Source organism: Acartia tonsa, chromosome 13 (assembly GCF_053477335.1).
Source record: "Acartia tonsa isolate MP-2025a chromosome 13, ASM5347733v1, whole genome shotgun sequence".
NCBI lineage: Eukaryota > Metazoa > Arthropoda > Copepoda > Calanoida > Acartiidae > Acartia > Acartia tonsa.
The window spans coordinates 18,396,080-18,413,504 of record NC_137272.1 but is presented as its reverse complement, the minus strand read 5'-3'; the positions used below and the strand labels follow the sequence as shown (position 1 = coordinate 18,413,504).

Genomic DNA, 17,425 nt, shown 5'->3' with positions numbered 1-17,425 from the left:
TTAATGATGGTTTCCCTTAAAGTGCCTGTTGAGAACTGAACCTCCTTGTCTTAAAGAAAACAGAGGATCTTTGAAACAGGAAAGAAAACGAAGTTGCGGGTTTCGTCGTATTTTTACAGTAGCTATTGATAGGTAAATATAAATAATTGCTTGGCAGGTTTAGGAAATAAACCCCGCAGGGTTAGAGCCCCCCGCAGGGTCTAAAAAGATAAAAGCTACTGTGAAAATACGACGAGATCCGCTACTTCGTTTTCTCTCCATGATCCAAAATAAATCAAATAAGGGGTAGTGCAAGTTTTTCGTTAGTTTATTTTGAGCAGGTTGAGTTAGGTTATATTGGGTACTGCTTACCCCTGCAGGGTTAATTAAGGCCCTAATTATTTATTTCTAATTGCATTTACCTTGTCCATAACATCAATTCTTCTGGTGATGACACCAAATGTTGAGGTTTCTTCCTGGTATGTTATTCTTTCAGGTCCCTCGCCCAAGGGTACAGACCTATAGATAAAATGAATAACTTTAAATTTGATTAATCTTCGTTGGATTACTGTACTTATATTTGAAGAAGAAAAATCATAGGATTATTTCATCTTATACTATCCGTGGGTGGGCTGTTTATTTCACTAGTCCCCAAAGTTTTATAATAACGATTTCTTATTCGTAGGTTTAACAACTTTGGGGACTCGTACTAAATTTTGATTTCTCAGTTTATTAGGTTCAGTGTTTAAACGTTTCAACCACTAATTTTAGTCTACATTCGGGATCCTTGAGTAGTAGAGTAAGGCTTACCTAATGTGGAGTTTCTGAATAGCGTCAATGGTTCCAATGGTGATGGTTGATTCTGACGTCAATGCCAAGCAATGACGATATTCTTCTGTATTCAGAGAGCACATGTGCTTCACTTCCTACAAATAACACAATCTAGAAGATTCATTGTCATAACAAGGATGTTATCATCCTTAAAAGCGAAGCTCAAATATGAACTGCAGTCACAATTTAATATTTTTCCTAATTGGTGCACTAAGAAGTAACGATTTGACGTACATAATAGAGATCTTAAGGGATAATAACAAACCTATCAAAATTGAATAAAATTACTCAAAGTTTTGAGCCAACGAATAAAATAACATGAAACTTTGGCTTCCAATGTAAATTACATTTTAATATCCCATCCATCTCTGCGTACAAAAAGGCCCTAATTGTTAGAAAGCTTCGCTTAAAACAGTAATAGCAGTTATCATATGGAATTTAGAATTTGATATTTTGGCAATAAAAGCTTCATTCATTCATTTACCTTTAAGTTAACATTAGCAAAGACAAGCTTCTTATTAGACGAGTAGATAACTGTAGGCCTGTCAGAGCACACAAAAACATTCGTAACTGACTGGGTCTTAAATTTTCTCAGTACTGTCGGCTGCGTTCCAAGAATAACCTTAATTTAAATATTTTCGTTAGTAATAAAATCTTCAAACTTGTACCTAATATTAACCATTTTGGATTTAAAATGTACTATATCAAACTAGGGCACTTTAAAAAAAAAGGGAGACACACAAACCGACAAACGTTTTTGAACCATTATTTTTAAGGTCTTTGTGGTCATATAACTGACAGCTAAGCCTTTGTTTAAACGGTCGAACCTATACAAAACAAATATAAAGCTTTCCTGATATAAGAACTCAATCGATATAATAGTTAGCTAGATCTCAACTAAAAGAGATAAATCTTACTTATCAGATAAACCTTTTGTACCTAGATGTTAAAGGCTTGTGTCACAAAGCCAAATATAAAAAGTATCCTATTATATGAAGAAAGAAGTTATTTTGTCCGTTAAGATCCGCAAACAAGTGAACCAATTGATTACTTCTAATTTTAAAAGAAATAAACATAGGTCTTGGATGGTTTCAGGTTATTTCACTTTTTATGTTTCTTGGGACTGATTTAGGCTAATTTTCTGCCCCCCTCCCTCTTCCTTCAAAATCAAAGTTCTTGGATGCTAGGGGCTCAGTCACTAGTTTTCTAAATAATAATATTACCTTTCTTTTATCTACCAAGTTTCCTTGTTTTGTTAATTGAAAATAGAAAAGTGCGCCATCTCCCAGTGAGCACAGAAGATAGTCAATACCCTAAAAATGAAATATATCTTTTTATATGCAATGTAGAATGTAAAAATATGCTTGAATAACATAGGGGAAATTTTGACATTTGCAGTAAATAAAAAGTTTCAACGATAAGTATAGAAAAGTAGGTATTATATTGGTAGTTAAGCAGAATGATGAAACAATGAACTGTAAACGATTCTTCCCCTAAACGAGTTTTTGAGAAAAATAAAATTATGATTTTATGAATTACAGTAACATTCTCCAAACTTTTGCACTAATAATTCTAATCTACCAAATAAGTATTTTTTTTAATGAGCAGTAAGGGGTGGACGTACAGAATTACACTATGATATGAGAGTAAAGAAATTAATTTTACCTCAAACTTTGAAAGTAGAATAGATCTTGGTATAATTTCACCCCCAATATATTCTTTTGTTATTTCTTCTAGGCTTGGTATCCTACGAAAATAATAATATGTCTGTTAGTCTGTCTGCAAAGAAATAATAACTTCATGCAAAAATCCTTTTTGTAAGTAACAGGATGTCTATCTGTCTGGCTAACTACTGGAAAAGTATGGTTCTCTTTTACAGTTAAGCTTTCTAAATTTTATTCTTTACCTGATTAATCTAACAGAAATATCTGTCCAGAGGCCAACGGCAGCAACTTCAGCTCTGGCTGTGTCATCCTCATCCATGGGGCTTAAATCAATACAGGCAATCTAAATAAAATAAAAATATGAAATTATATTTCTCTGTATTAAGCGTAATGAATAATGGCAGATTGTCCTGATTGACGGGCTTGTCATAAAGAACCTCAAAGTAGGACATGGCATATCTATCTATCTATTCATATTCCAGAACAGTGTCTCCAGAGGGAACAATCTTGCCTGGTTGAACCTCCAGGTAGAACAGGACATATATATCTATCAATTATTACCTCATATTCCAGAACAGTGTCTCCAGAGGGAACAATCTTGCCTTGTTGAACCTTCAGATAGGAGAGAACATATCTATCTATATATAATTACCTCATATTTTAGAACAGTGTCTCCAGAGGGAACAATCTTGCCTTGTTGAACCTTCAGATAGGAGAACAGATCCATCTATCTATTTTTACCTCATATTTCAGAACAGTGTCTCCAGAGGGAACAATCTTGTCCTATAGAACCTCCAGGTAGAACAGGACATATCTATCTATAAATTATTACCTCATATTCCAGAACAGTGTCTCCAGAGGGAACTATCTTGTCTTGTTGAACCTTCAGATAGGAGAGAACATATCTATCTATATATAATTACCTCATATTCTAGAACAGTGTCTCCAGAGGGAACAATCTTGCCTTGTTGAACCTTCAGATAGGAGAACAGATCCATCTATCTATTTTTACCTCATATTTCAGAACAGTGTCTCCAGAGGGAACAATCTTGTCCTATAGAACCTCCAGGTAGAACAGGACATATCTATCTATAAATTATTACCTCATATTCCAGAACAGTGTCTCCAGAGGGAACTATCTTGCATGGTTGAACCTCTAGGTAGAGGAGGACATATCTATCTATCTATAATTACCTCATATTCCAGAACAGTGTCTCCAGAGGGAACTATCTTGCCTGGTTGAACCTAGGGGTAGAACAGGATCTATCTATCTATTTATCTGTTATTACCTCATATTCAAGAACAGTGTCTCCAGAGGGAACTATCTTTCCTTGTTGAACCTCCAGGTAGAAAAGAACAGATCTGCAGGCAACCAGGATCTGACCACTGTTTGTTGCACATACACTGAACAACAAAATAATTTTTAATGAAAATTTATTCCTTCAGAAAGGAAAATCTTTATGTTAAGTCGTACAAACCCCACATAAAGATTGTTAAGTAAGTTTTAAGTTGCCACAAAAACTATGAAAATCAGAGAAAATACTGCTCTAGTAACAAACTTTTTATTTTGGGCGAAGCTGAGCTATTCTATACTAAAGTTTACCTAATTTGTTTTCCATCTGGAGGCTCCCAATGGTCAACTAACTGCTTAGATCTAAAATAAAAGAACAATAAAGTCAAGAAGAAAAACACTTAAAAGTTAAAAATGTTGATTTTTTCCAACTAAAATAGTTTAGATTATGCCTAGGTAGTCTAAAGCATTATTATTGATTAAATTATTAAAAAGCATTTCGGCGACATCGTGCTTCAATATTTTATTTTGTAATTGCAACAAAAAGATAGTTAATTTGAATAATTCCATACCCGTTTTATTTTCGTATACGCAGACAACTGCCCAGAAACTACCTATACCTGGCACAAATGAGTCTGACGCCACGTGGTGTAATTTGGAGGATCTGATCATGCTCTGTATTTCCAGCATAGAATGTTTGTTGGTCAGCATCGAATCCATCCATCTCTGTTTCTTCCACCTATTAATCATAACATTAAGTTTTATGATTCAAAGATCTAAAAATATGTTTCAAAGATTTTCAAAGTTAACCTTTTTTTAATGTAAGAAAAATCTAATCAAGGGGGATCATATTATATTGCTCAGATTAACCATTCGATGGACCATGTTCCAAGTAACGAGTGGAGTATTTGGGATTTCAGGTTAGAATCAAGTCTCACAAGTCATCTTCGGAAATTGTATTGAGCTTTAATTCGATTATTTGACTTTCTATGACATTTTCTTACGAAAATTCTGAACATAAATGTCCTTTTCAACTTAAAATTTTTAATATGAATCTTTCTAAGTTTCGGGGCTGGTAAAGTGGGATTAAAAACTATTCCAATAGTTTACATCAATTCTGCTCCAAAAAGACCATTATTTGTGCAATTTTGTCAGGTTGTTCCATCTGCAGCTAAAACACTATTTAAAATATCTTTTTTAACATTACCTCCTCTCCGATAAGTGAAAGAACTCTTGTCTGTTCTACAAAGCTTAGAATCAGCATGTTGTGTAAATCTGTACCAACACTTAGGGGCCACATTCCCTAAATAAAAGGTTTTTATAAAGTTGTATTTGTCTGTTCTTTAGACTTCAAAGGAGCATTTGATAGCTACCTATATAAAATGGAGTTACAAAATGATTTCAAGTTACAATTATTCCATCAATCATATATAGGGGGGTGGGGATTAATGCAACCATCTCGTAGTCAATGAGTAGTCTGAGCCACCAGACGTTACTTTTCCAACTTTTTGTTCGAATTAGGGAAAATAGACCTACCAAGGAATACTCATGCAAAATTTCAGATCAAAATTCGAATTCTAAGTGCCATTTACTCATTGATTACGAGATGGTAGCATTATTTTTAAGTCTTGATATTTTTAAAACTACATGGTAGAAAATTGAAATTCTTTTTAATATTATATGCCCTATAAAGGTAGTTTAACTTTAAACTATTAAACAGGAAAAAATAGGTGGTACACTAAATTCAAGTTCAAATGCTTTTCGTGCAACTACCCCTTTAGTAACATTTTTCTTCTTTATTTTTCAATCTTAACTATAGATAAGCTATGATGATATGACAAAAGCAACGAAAAGCTAAAGGTACTTCTTTCTGGACATACTTACTGACAGACAAATCCAAGTCAAAGAGTAGCTTCGCTATACCTACAATCTTGAACTAACCTTAACACCGCCCAGATCAATGCTGGCAAGTTCATGTATGCCGATACCGTTTCTGATGATTCTCAAGCTTCCATCCTTGAAGCCTCCAGAACAGGTGATCAACTGGCCCTGGCCCTGCCTGTAAAAGTAAACAGAATTAGTTTACATAAAAACTTACTTTACTGCCATGTATCGCATTATCTTTTTTAAAAGAAAAGCTTTTCTATTGTTAATATATGTCTGTCTATATGTAACTGTTAATTAGGACGTGTTATAATCGTCCTATTGATTTCAAGGTTAGCTCCTTCGGTTAACTTAGACGGGTCAATATTGTCCTACCGATTTCAAGCTTTGGATGATGGATGATGATTCCTGTGACATACAGAAAGCGTTGCAACTCTAAATTACCAGACGGTCACGTCCGGTTGTCCATTTAAATAATGATGATTATTGACTTTTTTTTACAAAATAATAGCAGTTTAATACAAACATACCCTCAGTATATTTTAGCTGCGCTACAAGAAATCTTACTTTTCCAAGTCGACAACAATCATGTCAATTATAGGACCCAGGTTGGGAAATCTGTCGACAGCAGTTACAAAACTTCCATTGGTGTCAGCCTCTGTGTTTAGTCTCACCAACTGGGAATCTCCTAATCTGCTTCCTAGATAGATACAGAATTAGATAGCAAGATAAATAAATTGATACCTAAGATGATTAGATGGCATAATATTAGATATCTTTATATAAAAATAACAGGATATTTGTGTGTTTGTTTGTACCGAAAGATCTATATATATAAGATCTATAACCGACATGGTTCTTCTTTACTGTGAAGCTTTTCATAGGTTTAGTGAAGGTTTATAACTATTTGGGGTGAGAGTACCAACACCAATCCAAGAGATATCACCCTAAAAAATGACTACCCCCCCCCCACCACCAACGAAAAAATATGCAAACTTTCTTTCTATTTCAAATTAAAGCCGAGGGCCCTCCACCCCGTTATTCATTTGCCCCTAAGATCATAGCCGCTTAAAATAATGTTAGAAAGACAGATTTATAGATGGATGAATGGATCGCAAGAATAAATAGTTAAATATTGAATTAAATCATATAGGTCTGGCTAAAAAAGATATTTTATTAAGATAAGGGTTACCAATAAAAACAATGAATAATAATATAGATATTAAGTTAAATGGATAGCGTCTACATTTTCTGTCATTCCAGCTAAAATCAAATATTTTACAAAGTTTAAGCTTACCAATATAAACATAACCATTATCAATATAGCTGATTGCCTCAGGAATACTCGTTTCTCCCAATAATTCTAACTTCATCGTCACCTTAACAAAAGTTTTATCTTAATTATGCATCAGAAAATGCGTCTAAAAATACTTCAAATAAACAAAGTCGGTGTTTCACTGGTACCCAAAGTTTTATAATCACAATATCTCAATGGATGGTTTAAAAACTTTGGGTATTTTTATTATATCCTATTATTTGTTTTAAATTATTAGTGTACATACCTTTCAACCAATAATTTTGTTTTACAGAAGGGATAATTTTCATATCATCATTGGGGAATGGGGATGTATATCTGTTTATTTATCGTCTATTGTCTTATCTGCATAACATACTCTTAGGATGTATGTAAATTGCATTTTAAACTACAAAAGATGGAATGGGAATAGTTATTTATCGCATTGTATTATAAACAGCTTTCCGCAGATATAAATGAACAATCATAATATCAAAACCAGTTTTTTAGCCCAAAGATGCCGAAGGCACGTGCTAAAAAACATGTCTTAATCTTATGATAGTACATTTTTATATTCGTAAAAAACTGGATATAACACGATGCTATACATAATTTTTCAGTATGGCTGAGAACTGGTTCTAATCCACTGGATATTAATCGGTGTATCGGATTAGATTGTGTCGCTACAAATGAAATATTTTGATAAAACTTACCGCAGTTTCAGTTTTCTTAAGTAGCAACAGGAAAAGATGACCACTCATATCACCAAGTAAAAATCTGCTGCCGTTGTCATCAACCTAAAAAATATCCATTTTTCTAGTGTGCCTTCCCTTCCACATATATTATCACATCCTCACAGAATTCTATATTCGCGAAAAGACACCATGGGAAATGAATTACAAGAAGAGGGCCGGGGTACAACATTATTTTCCAAAGTGATAAAGAGTGATAGGTATTAGTTGACAGAGTACCAAGGATGACACCATCCATAAGTACAAACTATAGGTATAAAGAAATTTAGAGTAGTTTTGCTTCTAAAAAAAAGCCTGTTAAAATACTTACCGGTGCAAAAACTGTTATTGATGAATTCTGCATAGAGGGAGGGGCAAAAGTGTGGAAGTTTGACCCACTGTGGTAAGTTATACTCTCGTTTCCTAGAAAATTGTTATTTTATTTATAAAAATCTTATCAATAAGTTGCAAGGATGAATTTTCAGGAAAGCTTCGGTTTATTTTAGGCTAATTTTTCTGACCTCAACATTCCCCTTTTATCCAGGGGCAAAGCAACTAGTCGTATTTCATAAAGTAGTAACGTTTTTTTTGTTTGTCTCGCTAACCACTGAAAGGATGATGGCACGGGTGTCCCATAGTGTAGTGGTTAGCGCACTACGCTGTGGTTGGGAGAAACCGAGTTCAAGTCCCCACATAGACTTTGCACTTGGTTGACAAATGCTGTCGCAATTTGTCAGATTATGATCAAGCAACCTTCCCTAAGATGCCCTAGGGTTGTAAGGGGGGAGATTTGTAGGAAGTTAAGATTCTACAAATCAAGCAGCTCTAACCATGCTTTCCCTCTTTCATGCTCCTCGTATGAGAGTGCCATTAATTAGGGTGGCTTAATATGGAACACCTGCCAAAACTCTAGGCCAGGGTGATGTAATAATTGAGTAGCTTCCACGAGAATTGCGGGTCAGCTTGTAATGTAACATAGAATACAATCAGCTGTACGCGAAGCTTACCAATCTAAGATTGGCCAAAGGATTCTCACTTCCAGTCTCCGTGTGCATCTGAGTCCTAACTTCAGAGAATCATGGCCACAACAACAACAACAACATGATGGATGGTATTAGGCTATTTAATTTTAAATATTTGTCTTTTGGGGTGGTTTTAGGCAATTTAATTTTAAATCTTTGTCTCTTGGCATAATTTTCAGCTTTTTTCTATCCAAGATTTTTTTTATTAACATCCAAAAGTGTATTACCTATGATTAGAACTCCCCCAAGAGGCTCAGGAACTGCTATAAGCATATCTGCAAGCTTCTCTACATTGTCTTGTTTCCATGGAACCTTAACAAGATTCATTAGGTGCCTATGGAAACTGCTATGATTCGTGTTAAATTTGAAGTAGGAGGTGCAATAATATTCCCCCATTATTCTTTTATTCATATGCCCAGCCCAGCACCCCTGGTTTTTAACGAAATATCTTGGTACCCTTCCTTAAAACTTTTCTGGACCTATAAGAAGCTTCGATTTAAAATAGAATCATATCGGTTCAGTGGATAGTAATATCATTCGTTACAGACACACAGTAGACTTATAAAATTGAAGATAATTTCAGTTTTTTTGTTAAGTTAAAATATTTGTGTTAAATGTTACCTTAACAAATTCTTTGTCTTTGAGGCTCAACTCTTTTGTCGTCACATGCCTGAAAATAAGATAGAACTTTACAGTTTACCTACTTATATTAGGTTTGTACCAAGTAATCAAGATTTAATAAGAGTACCCAAATAGCAGGGTTTCGGATCCGGATCCCCAAGGATCCGCATATTTTCGAGTCCAAGGATCCGGATCCGCAAAAAAATGCGGATCCGGATCCTTGGACTCAAAAAAATGCGGAAAAAATGGAAAAATCTACCTTAATTTATATACAATCTCAGACATTCTCTTGATGAGAGCCAATCTTTAAGGTTTAGGGTCAGACTTGAAAATTAAAAGTATTTTTGACTTCGAATTAAAGAATAAATATTTTTTGAAAGGTTTGGTGATTTTATTTTTATAGTCAAGGATCCGGAACCGGATCCGGTAGGATCCGGATCCGCATTGACCAAATTTTGAGGATCCGGATCCGCAAAAAATCAATGTGGATCCGAAACCCTGCCAAATAGTGATGTGAACAACGATTCAACAGGAGTGTGTGAAACTATTTTGGGGTTAAATAAGTGGCAGGCAGGCCATCCAATTTTCCATTTTAGGGGGTTGTGTGAACACCCCCACCCAGGGTTGTCATTTTGGGCGGGCGCTTTTGGGCGGGCAGTTTTGGGCGGGCGGTTTTGGGCCGCCCAATATAAGGTCCTTTTGGGCAGTTTTGGGCACTCCCCTTTTAGGGGGAGAGAAAAAGGGGAGGGGGTTAAAAAAGAGGGGGGGCGGGCCTATTTTTGGGTGATATCCTTATACTAAAGTAACAGGATGTGTGTCTGTTTGATTGTGTGTTTGTACCGAAGGATCTCGCTAACCCCTGAACCGATCAGGTTCTCCTTAACAGGGTAGCTACTCATAGGTTCTGGGAAGGTTTATAACTATTTTGGGGGAGGGTACCACCACCCTCCTAAGTGAAATCGCCCCTAGAAAAAAATTACACTCCCCCCAAAACTTTTTTTAAAATTTTTAAAACTAAAAATAAAAATGGGAGGAGCAACCCCCCCCCCCAAAAAAAAAAAAAAAAAAAATTATTCCCCCCCCCAATTTTTTTTTTACTTTTTCTTTTCAAATCTAATATAATAATTGGATTATCAAATTTGACTCTCAAGTGCCCCTAGAGGCCTCTAGGGCCGTAGCCGCTAGTAAAATGTATAAATTAGTAAGTTTTTATTGTATCTAGAGAAGGATTTCGCTAACTGCTGAACCGATATGGTTCTCCTTTCCAGTGGAGCTTTTATAGGTCCTGAGATGGTTTTAGGCTATTTTATTTCTAATAATAAGTCTAGATATGGTTTTAGGCTATTTTATATCCTTTTTATATGCTTTTTACGACATTGCCCAAAAAAGGTGCCCAAAACCACTTTTGGGCGCCCAAAACCCGCCTAAAACCCTTTTGGGCAATTGGGCCGCCCAATATAAAAAAAAGTGCCCAATTCGACAACCCTGCCCCCACCGCACGCTACTTTCCTAAGTTTGTAAGCCAACGAATGAGAGAACGTAATAAAATGGGTAGGTACCAGAACAATCTAGTTTTAATGTTCCCTTTCTCCAGAGATGTCATCTGTCAATGGATAAAAGAAAGACGACGAATTGATGTACATTGTACACAACCCAATATAAACCAACGGGTAGGTACCATTTCAATTTAAAGTTCTTTATCCCCTCCCTCCATGCATTTATGTAAGAGTGGATTGCTATATTCAAAATATAAAGGGTGTGATTACCTTCCGTGAGTATCTTCATGTAAAATAGCTATGGTTGGGTTTGTGCAATCATGCAGAAATTGTATGTCAAATATCTTCGTTTCTTCAATCCTAAAATAAACATTAAGTAGTTTTAGCTAGGTGCTTACTTTTGTATTACTTTTAACAAAAAAAAACGATAGCAGTATTAAGACTAGCGGTTACGCCCAAAAAACACTATAGGGGCAAGTAAAATGTTTTCTTTTTTCGTCGCTATTGGTTTTTTTGTTTGTTTAAGCTGTTTGCCAAAAATATTCACTAAACTGCCAAAATATTTATAAACCTTCCCAGGACCTATGATAAGCTACTTTGTAAAAAAAAACATATCTGTTCAGCAGTTAGCGAGATCATTGTCTACAAACAGATAGACAGACTTCCTGTTACTTTATTATAAGAATAAGTTGAAATACGCAAGGGTCTAATTAAGTTATATTGTTCTTTTATTTATCTGTCCTATTTGGCTAATTTACCTGACGTTAAATGCAGTGAGTTCAGAGTCAGATTGATCTAGCGGAATAACCTAAAAATTAAATATTTAACTTTTTTTATAATAGTTATGTATCGTATTTTTATAATATATTGACCATGCCGTAAAGGGTATTCAAATTATTCTTTTAGCCCGTGGCAAAACTTGACATTTCTAGGGTTGGCAATCCGTCTAATTCTGGACCAGATTCGGATATTTATAAGAATCCGTCCAAAAATAAAACAGATTCTTTTTTTAGCGGATTCCGGATTCTAGCAATATTTTAAAAGGCTTTTCTCCTATTTCTAGACCCTACAGCGGCCAAAAAGACTGTTAAAAATTAAAATATATATTCGGACCAAAAAAACTTAAGACGCTAATTTTAGCATAACAATTAAGAATCCGAACTCACTACCTATTAAAAAACGGATTTCAGATTCGGATTGCCAACCCTAGACATTTCGGAACAAAGAAGGTAGAAATTACAGTTTAAGCCATGTAATTTTTTTGACAGAATAATTTGGAAATTATTCCGTATGTGCAAAGTCAAAATATTGAAGTGCGCCGAGGCATTGTTTTATCATTAATCTGTTTACAGAGATTTTATAAATAATATTTCGAGGATTTCTTCTCACCTTAAAAAGACAATCATACAGTCTGAGACAAATAACTCGAGATTCTGGATCAATAGCAACAAGGATTCCTAAAAATATTTTAATTTATTATATCAATATAGCTATTTGCAGGGAGGGAGAGGACATTCGACGGTAAATTACACTGGTACCCAAAGTTTTATAACCCTGTTATCTTATTAGTTGACTCAGAAATAGAAATGTCCAAACTTAACTTTTCAACCCATGAAAGAACTATAATAAATGTTAAGGTATAATAAGGGTTTTAATGATAAACTATATATAAAAAACCAGATTATTTTAAGAAATGTTTCACTTGCTGTTTTTGTTTCTCATCCATATACATGAAAATGCTGTAATATTTTAGAATAGTTACCTAAATATTTTACACATCGTGTCATAGACAGCTTTCCACTGATGTTATTAAAAATTTAAGATTAAAACCAGTTTTGTTTTTTCTGTAATACAATGCTATACATGACTTTTCAATAGGACTGAGAGAGAAACCAGTGTTGCGGATCCGCATTGACTGTATGCGGATCCGGATCCTCCAAATTTGGTCAGTGCGGATCCTTGACAATAAAAATAAAATTACAAAATTTTTCAAAAAATATTTATTCTTTAATCTCGAAGTCAAAAATAATTTTAATTTTCAAGTCTGAACCTAAACCTTAAAGATTAGCTCTCATCACGAGAATGTCTGATTTTCAAAATTTGTAAGTGACTATTTATAAAAATTTAGGTAGATTTTTCCATAAATTTATACCCCAGGATCCGGATCCGGATCCTTGGACTCAAAAAAGTGCGGATCCTTGCGAATCCGGATCCACAACACTGTGAGAAACTTTACTAATCCTGCAGATATAATCGGTTTTGATGTCAAACTCGAAATCATTTCATAAATAAAGCTAAAACCCCCAATCACTCGTCTGACTGTGCATACCTGATTCAGATCGTCTGCCAATCATATCGTTGACATCACCATAAGCTTTAGTTAATATTTCAAGCTTTGAGTCATCTTCACCGTCGGCCTAGAAATAAGATTTGCTTTAGATTATCATTTCATGTATTTAGGCAGCCATCCGTGGATAGCAAAATTAAAATCAAATCCACTATTGTTGGCCCAAGTCAATAATGCGGATCATGATTTTTCATTACGGCTCAGAACAGATTCTAATTCAGAGGATATAAATAGGTTTCTTTGTTTGACTGTAAAAAATATGTCATTTTTTAGGTGTTTTTATTTTATACAAAAAAAAATAATTTACCTCCAAAAGCATAGCATTGAACTTTTCAGTCATTACAAATAATCGATCTGTCATGAAAATCTTTTTGCTATTATTATTCTAAAAGTTTCCTATTTTGCATTACTTACTTCTTAAAAAAATAAGCTAGATTCTAAACCAAACAAGGATGACAACATCCATAAAAGCGAAGCTCTGAAACGATATGACAGACGAACATTAACTTTTGTTGAGTGTCAGAACTGAATAGGTATACAAAATATGAAAATAAAAGGTTTGACAAAATTATACGTAAATTTGTTGCAAAACTTCTTAAATATAGAATTCTGTTTAAAGACATACTGACATTTTTAATACTTGATTATAGAGATGCTTCGCTCATAATATTGTACCTTATTGTAATAGGAATTAGTAATCAAAAAATCAGATCGATCGGATGATTTTATCACATAAAAAATTGTCATTAAAAAAGTACAAAAATTAACATGTTTAAAATGGACGTACGGACATTCTGGTAACGATTATAGAGTTGCTACGCTTTCTAAGTCGTACCTAACTACTACAGGAATCACCATGCAAAGTTTGAAATCGATAGGACAATTTTAACATGCCTAAATTAATGAATAAAAGCTAACTATCTCGGACGGACGGACCGACCCTAATTATAAAAAAGCTTCGCTTTTAAAAAAATTACGACAATTTAAAGAGCAATAAAGCAGGGATAAGACAACGGACGGTAAATAATTTCCCCCAAACTCAATTATGATAAACAAAATAACTTCTTTAGTAGATTAAAATCATTGGAGGAAAAGTTTGGCACTTTTTAAAATTGTTAAGGCAAATCCCAATCCAACCTTTGTGTCTTTAAGCTAACCAATGAACGAGTTTTTAGAGTTTGAGTAGAATCTTTTTCAGATCCATGTCCCCTCTCGCTAACTAATTCTATCACATAAAATAGTAAGTTATTTTCTATGTAGCCAAATACCTAAAAAAAAATTACATTGTCGGATTTAGTTATGCTTTTTAAGGAAGCCACCTTTCTTGGAGTGGGTTTAGGCTATTTTATTTCCTACAGGGACATAGCCTTAGTGAAGATAAATTGATGTTAAAATATATTATTCAAGAAAAAAAATTTTATAGCAAAAAGATCCCTTTGTCTAATCCTCTCGGTCTAAATAGCTTCATCACTTCTATGGTTCCGTAGATATTTATTTCTTTCACAAACCTAAAAAGTAATATTTGTATATTAGTAGCGCTCCATGAGTAAGATGTGTCAGTTTGCCAATCCCTTCAATATGCTGAGACGGACAGCAAACTATTAACTAGGGTTGGGCCGGATATCCGGTGTGGCCGGATATCCGGCCATTTTCAATATCCGGCCGGATACCGGATATTGAAACTATCCGGCCGGATATCCGGCTCTATAATTTTTTATACTTTACACCAAAAATCTCTGCTTTTTAAAATCTTAAATGGCTATAATTTTCTTATTATTGAAGCTAGAAGAACATTTTTTCTGAATAAGTTTAACTTTATGTAAATTTGTATAAGATTTTTGAAGAAATTTTTTTACTACTTTAATAATGGTAATTTGGCCGGTTATCCGGCATTTGAAATCAGCCGGATATCCGGTATCCGGCCAAAAAAGTGTCCGGCCCGACCCTACTATTAACACAATAACAGTCGGACCTCTTTCGGAACTAGATCTCAGTTTATGATATAGCTCCTCTGATAAAGAATTTCCGACTAGGTCACATTCAAATACATATTTTCTTCCCTCGCCACTTAAATCCTTTTTAAGCCTCAGTTGGCTCGGACAGCTAAATCAAACCTTTTTTAAGAATCAAAAGGTAAAAAGAATCAAAATCTTGTTTAAAGGGAGTGTGAACGTAAAAATTTCTCATCTGATTATCAAATCTTAACATTTTCTAAGCACATTTCACTACACTGATCAACCAAAAACGTCCTATTAACAAAAATATCCAGGAATAATGCCTTGATTTTATGGTATTTTGGGAGGGAAAAAGAAAAAAACAGGGAAAATCTGAACGTTTTTGTTTCTTATAATGTTTGTAGGGATATTTAACTTGTCATATATAGTTGAAACAATTTACTTACTGTTAAGGATTTATTTTATGATATAAAATTGCCAATTCGTTTTTTTATAACGTAGTAATAGGTAATAAAGACCTCTTTTAAATCCGTATTATTGAAAAAAAAATACCTTACTGTCTACAAAGGGTTGAATCTCATAAGTTATTAAAATAATAATATCCTTTTTTATTGTGTTGGACAATAAATAACCAACTTTGGAGAATTAGTTTACACTTTTATCAGACTGTTTATAAAGAAATATTGCGTCTTTATTATTTACAAATTTGTAATTAAAGGTGGGAGAGAGATGGGCCATCTAAAGTTAATTGGATACTAATTAAAAAAACCTATTTCTAGCTTTGTTATTGTATTTGGTTTTCAATAAAAAATATTGCTTATTTTATCAATTTCTAAGTAACTATACATTGGTTTAAAGCAAGGATTATGTTAAAAGTCAGCTTAACCGTTAGGAAAAATCAAGAACTATGTGAAAAAGTTTAATTTTACCTATAATTGGAGAAAAAAGCAATTTAATGCACATTTTATATAATACGGAAAATTTCTTCCTTTCCCTTTACCTTATAAAAATCGTCGGAAAAAGCCTTTTTTAAGCAAACAAAAGCGCGTTTTGCTCTATCTGTGAGATATTATGAATGAGATAACGTTAAGATTTGATATTAAGATGAGAAAAATTTACGTTCACAGTCCCTTTAAGAGAGTGACACACTACAGTAGGGGATTTTTTTCTCCCTGACTTATGGGGGTCAAAAATTCATTGCATCAGAACTTCAACTATGGCTTCATGGTGCTCCCAGAAGAGGCATTAAGAAGTAGATCAGGAACCTTTGTCCATTTCAAAATATCTTTTTCTTAGCCTCAGAAAATCGCAAAAAACCTCTAAAATTGGCCACTTTGCAAAAACCCATAAAGCCTGAGGCAATGAATTTTTGAGCTCATAAAGGGGAGCCTAGAAATTCCAAGGTGAAATTACTGGGCATAAAATTTGTCCAAAATGGTTCAAATTTTTACAAACGTGTTTTTTTACCAAAAGTCGTGGGGAAACAACCCTATCCTACAGCTATTAAGGATAATTCTGTTTACTCACCTTAATCCCTCAGCTGTAAGTGTCATAATTTCGATTTTGTTGGATTTTACAACCAGAAGATTGAAATCAGTAGGAGATGTGAAATTACCCTAAATAAATGTTTTTTTTTCTTTCCAAAAAATATGTAATTTTTCATCGTTTTTTACCTAATCTCTAGCAGTGAAAATTAAAGTTTATTAAATTATTTTTATAAAGGGAAAAGTAGCTTGTGCAATATTGCGTAAAATTGTAAACTTCCAATCAAAAGCGATTATTAAGTCTAACTGTTCTTAATATTGACAAAACGCATATTTAATAACAGTAAAACTTAATAATCGCTTTTGATTGGAAGCTTTCTCACAATTTTACGCAATATTGCACAAGCTGCTTTTCCCTTTGTCTCATGATACAAAATTGCCTGAAAATTGCAAAATAGTTTTAGAGGAAATTAAAATTCAAAATTTATATTCGTGTAAAAACTCATAAATAAAAAAAAAATATTCATTATTTCATAAAACCTTGGAAAAAACAATAAAACTTGACAAATAAGATTTTAATTTATTGAAAAACTACAAAAATAAACATACGGTATTTAATACAAAAAAAGATCAATGTTGTAAAAGAATTTAACAAATAGTCAAATTTCCTACCGTTTGGCAGTGGGAAACCGCCATGGCGGGTTGTGCCGTTACCAGGTAGGCGTTAGAGCCCGACATTTTGAGTCCTGCTTTTTTGGACTAGGCCTATTCTTGTTTTTTATTTACTTCTGAAATAATGTTATCCTTAATAATATAACATGGTTCA

The 17,425-nt window shown here is 33.8% G+C and overlaps 1 protein-coding gene across 4 annotated transcripts in view; it reads right to left on the bottom strand.

Annotated features, from left to right (window-relative positions):
- The window catches only part of pic (DNA damage-binding protein pic), a 31,321-nt gene extending 13,898 nt beyond the window's left edge, over window positions 1-17,423 (bottom strand). Inside the window, exons 1-26 of one of the 4 annotated variants that reach the window (XM_080145566.1) lie at window positions 17,272-17,423; window positions 16,643-16,731; window positions 14,597-14,668; window positions 13,468-13,516; window positions 13,143-13,230; window positions 12,203-12,270; window positions 11,572-11,621; window positions 11,084-11,173; window positions 9,318-9,366; window positions 8,924-9,008; window positions 8,006-8,097; window positions 7,657-7,740; window positions 6,947-7,028; window positions 6,217-6,349; window positions 5,707-5,824; window positions 4,973-5,068; window positions 4,386-4,504; window positions 4,078-4,128; window positions 3,815-3,878; window positions 3,669-3,719; window positions 2,717-2,817; window positions 2,476-2,557; window positions 2,034-2,123; window positions 1,295-1,432; window positions 790-905; window positions 402-498 (exon numbers count right to left, since the gene is read on the bottom strand). In XM_080145566.1, the coding sequence (XP_080001692.1) occupies window positions 402-498; window positions 790-905; window positions 1,295-1,432; window positions 2,034-2,123; window positions 2,476-2,557; window positions 2,717-2,817; window positions 3,669-3,719; window positions 3,815-3,878; window positions 4,078-4,128; window positions 4,386-4,504; window positions 4,973-5,068; window positions 5,707-5,824; window positions 6,217-6,349; window positions 6,947-7,028; window positions 7,657-7,740; window positions 8,006-8,097; window positions 8,924-9,008; window positions 9,318-9,366; window positions 11,084-11,173; window positions 11,572-11,621; window positions 12,203-12,270; window positions 13,143-13,230; window positions 13,468-13,516; window positions 14,597-14,668; window positions 16,643-16,731; window positions 17,272-17,337 (2,220 nt within the window). In that variant the 5' untranslated portion in view covers window positions 17,338-17,423. Of the gene's footprint in view, window positions 1-401; window positions 499-789; window positions 906-1,294; window positions 1,433-2,033; window positions 2,124-2,475; window positions 2,558-2,716; window positions 2,818-3,035; window positions 3,087-3,306; window positions 3,358-3,668; window positions 3,720-3,763; window positions 3,879-4,077; window positions 4,129-4,385; window positions 4,505-4,972; window positions 5,069-5,706; window positions 5,825-6,216; window positions 6,350-6,946; window positions 7,029-7,656; window positions 7,741-8,005; window positions 8,098-8,923; window positions 9,009-9,317; window positions 9,367-11,083; window positions 11,174-11,571; window positions 11,622-12,202; window positions 12,271-13,142; window positions 13,231-13,467; window positions 13,517-14,596; window positions 14,669-16,642; window positions 16,732-17,271 lie in introns of all 4 variants that reach the window. The other 3 variants (XM_080145567.1, XM_080145568.1, XM_080145565.1) reach the window with 3 other exon arrangements.
- Between the last annotated feature and the right edge of the window lie 2 nt (window positions 17,424-17,425).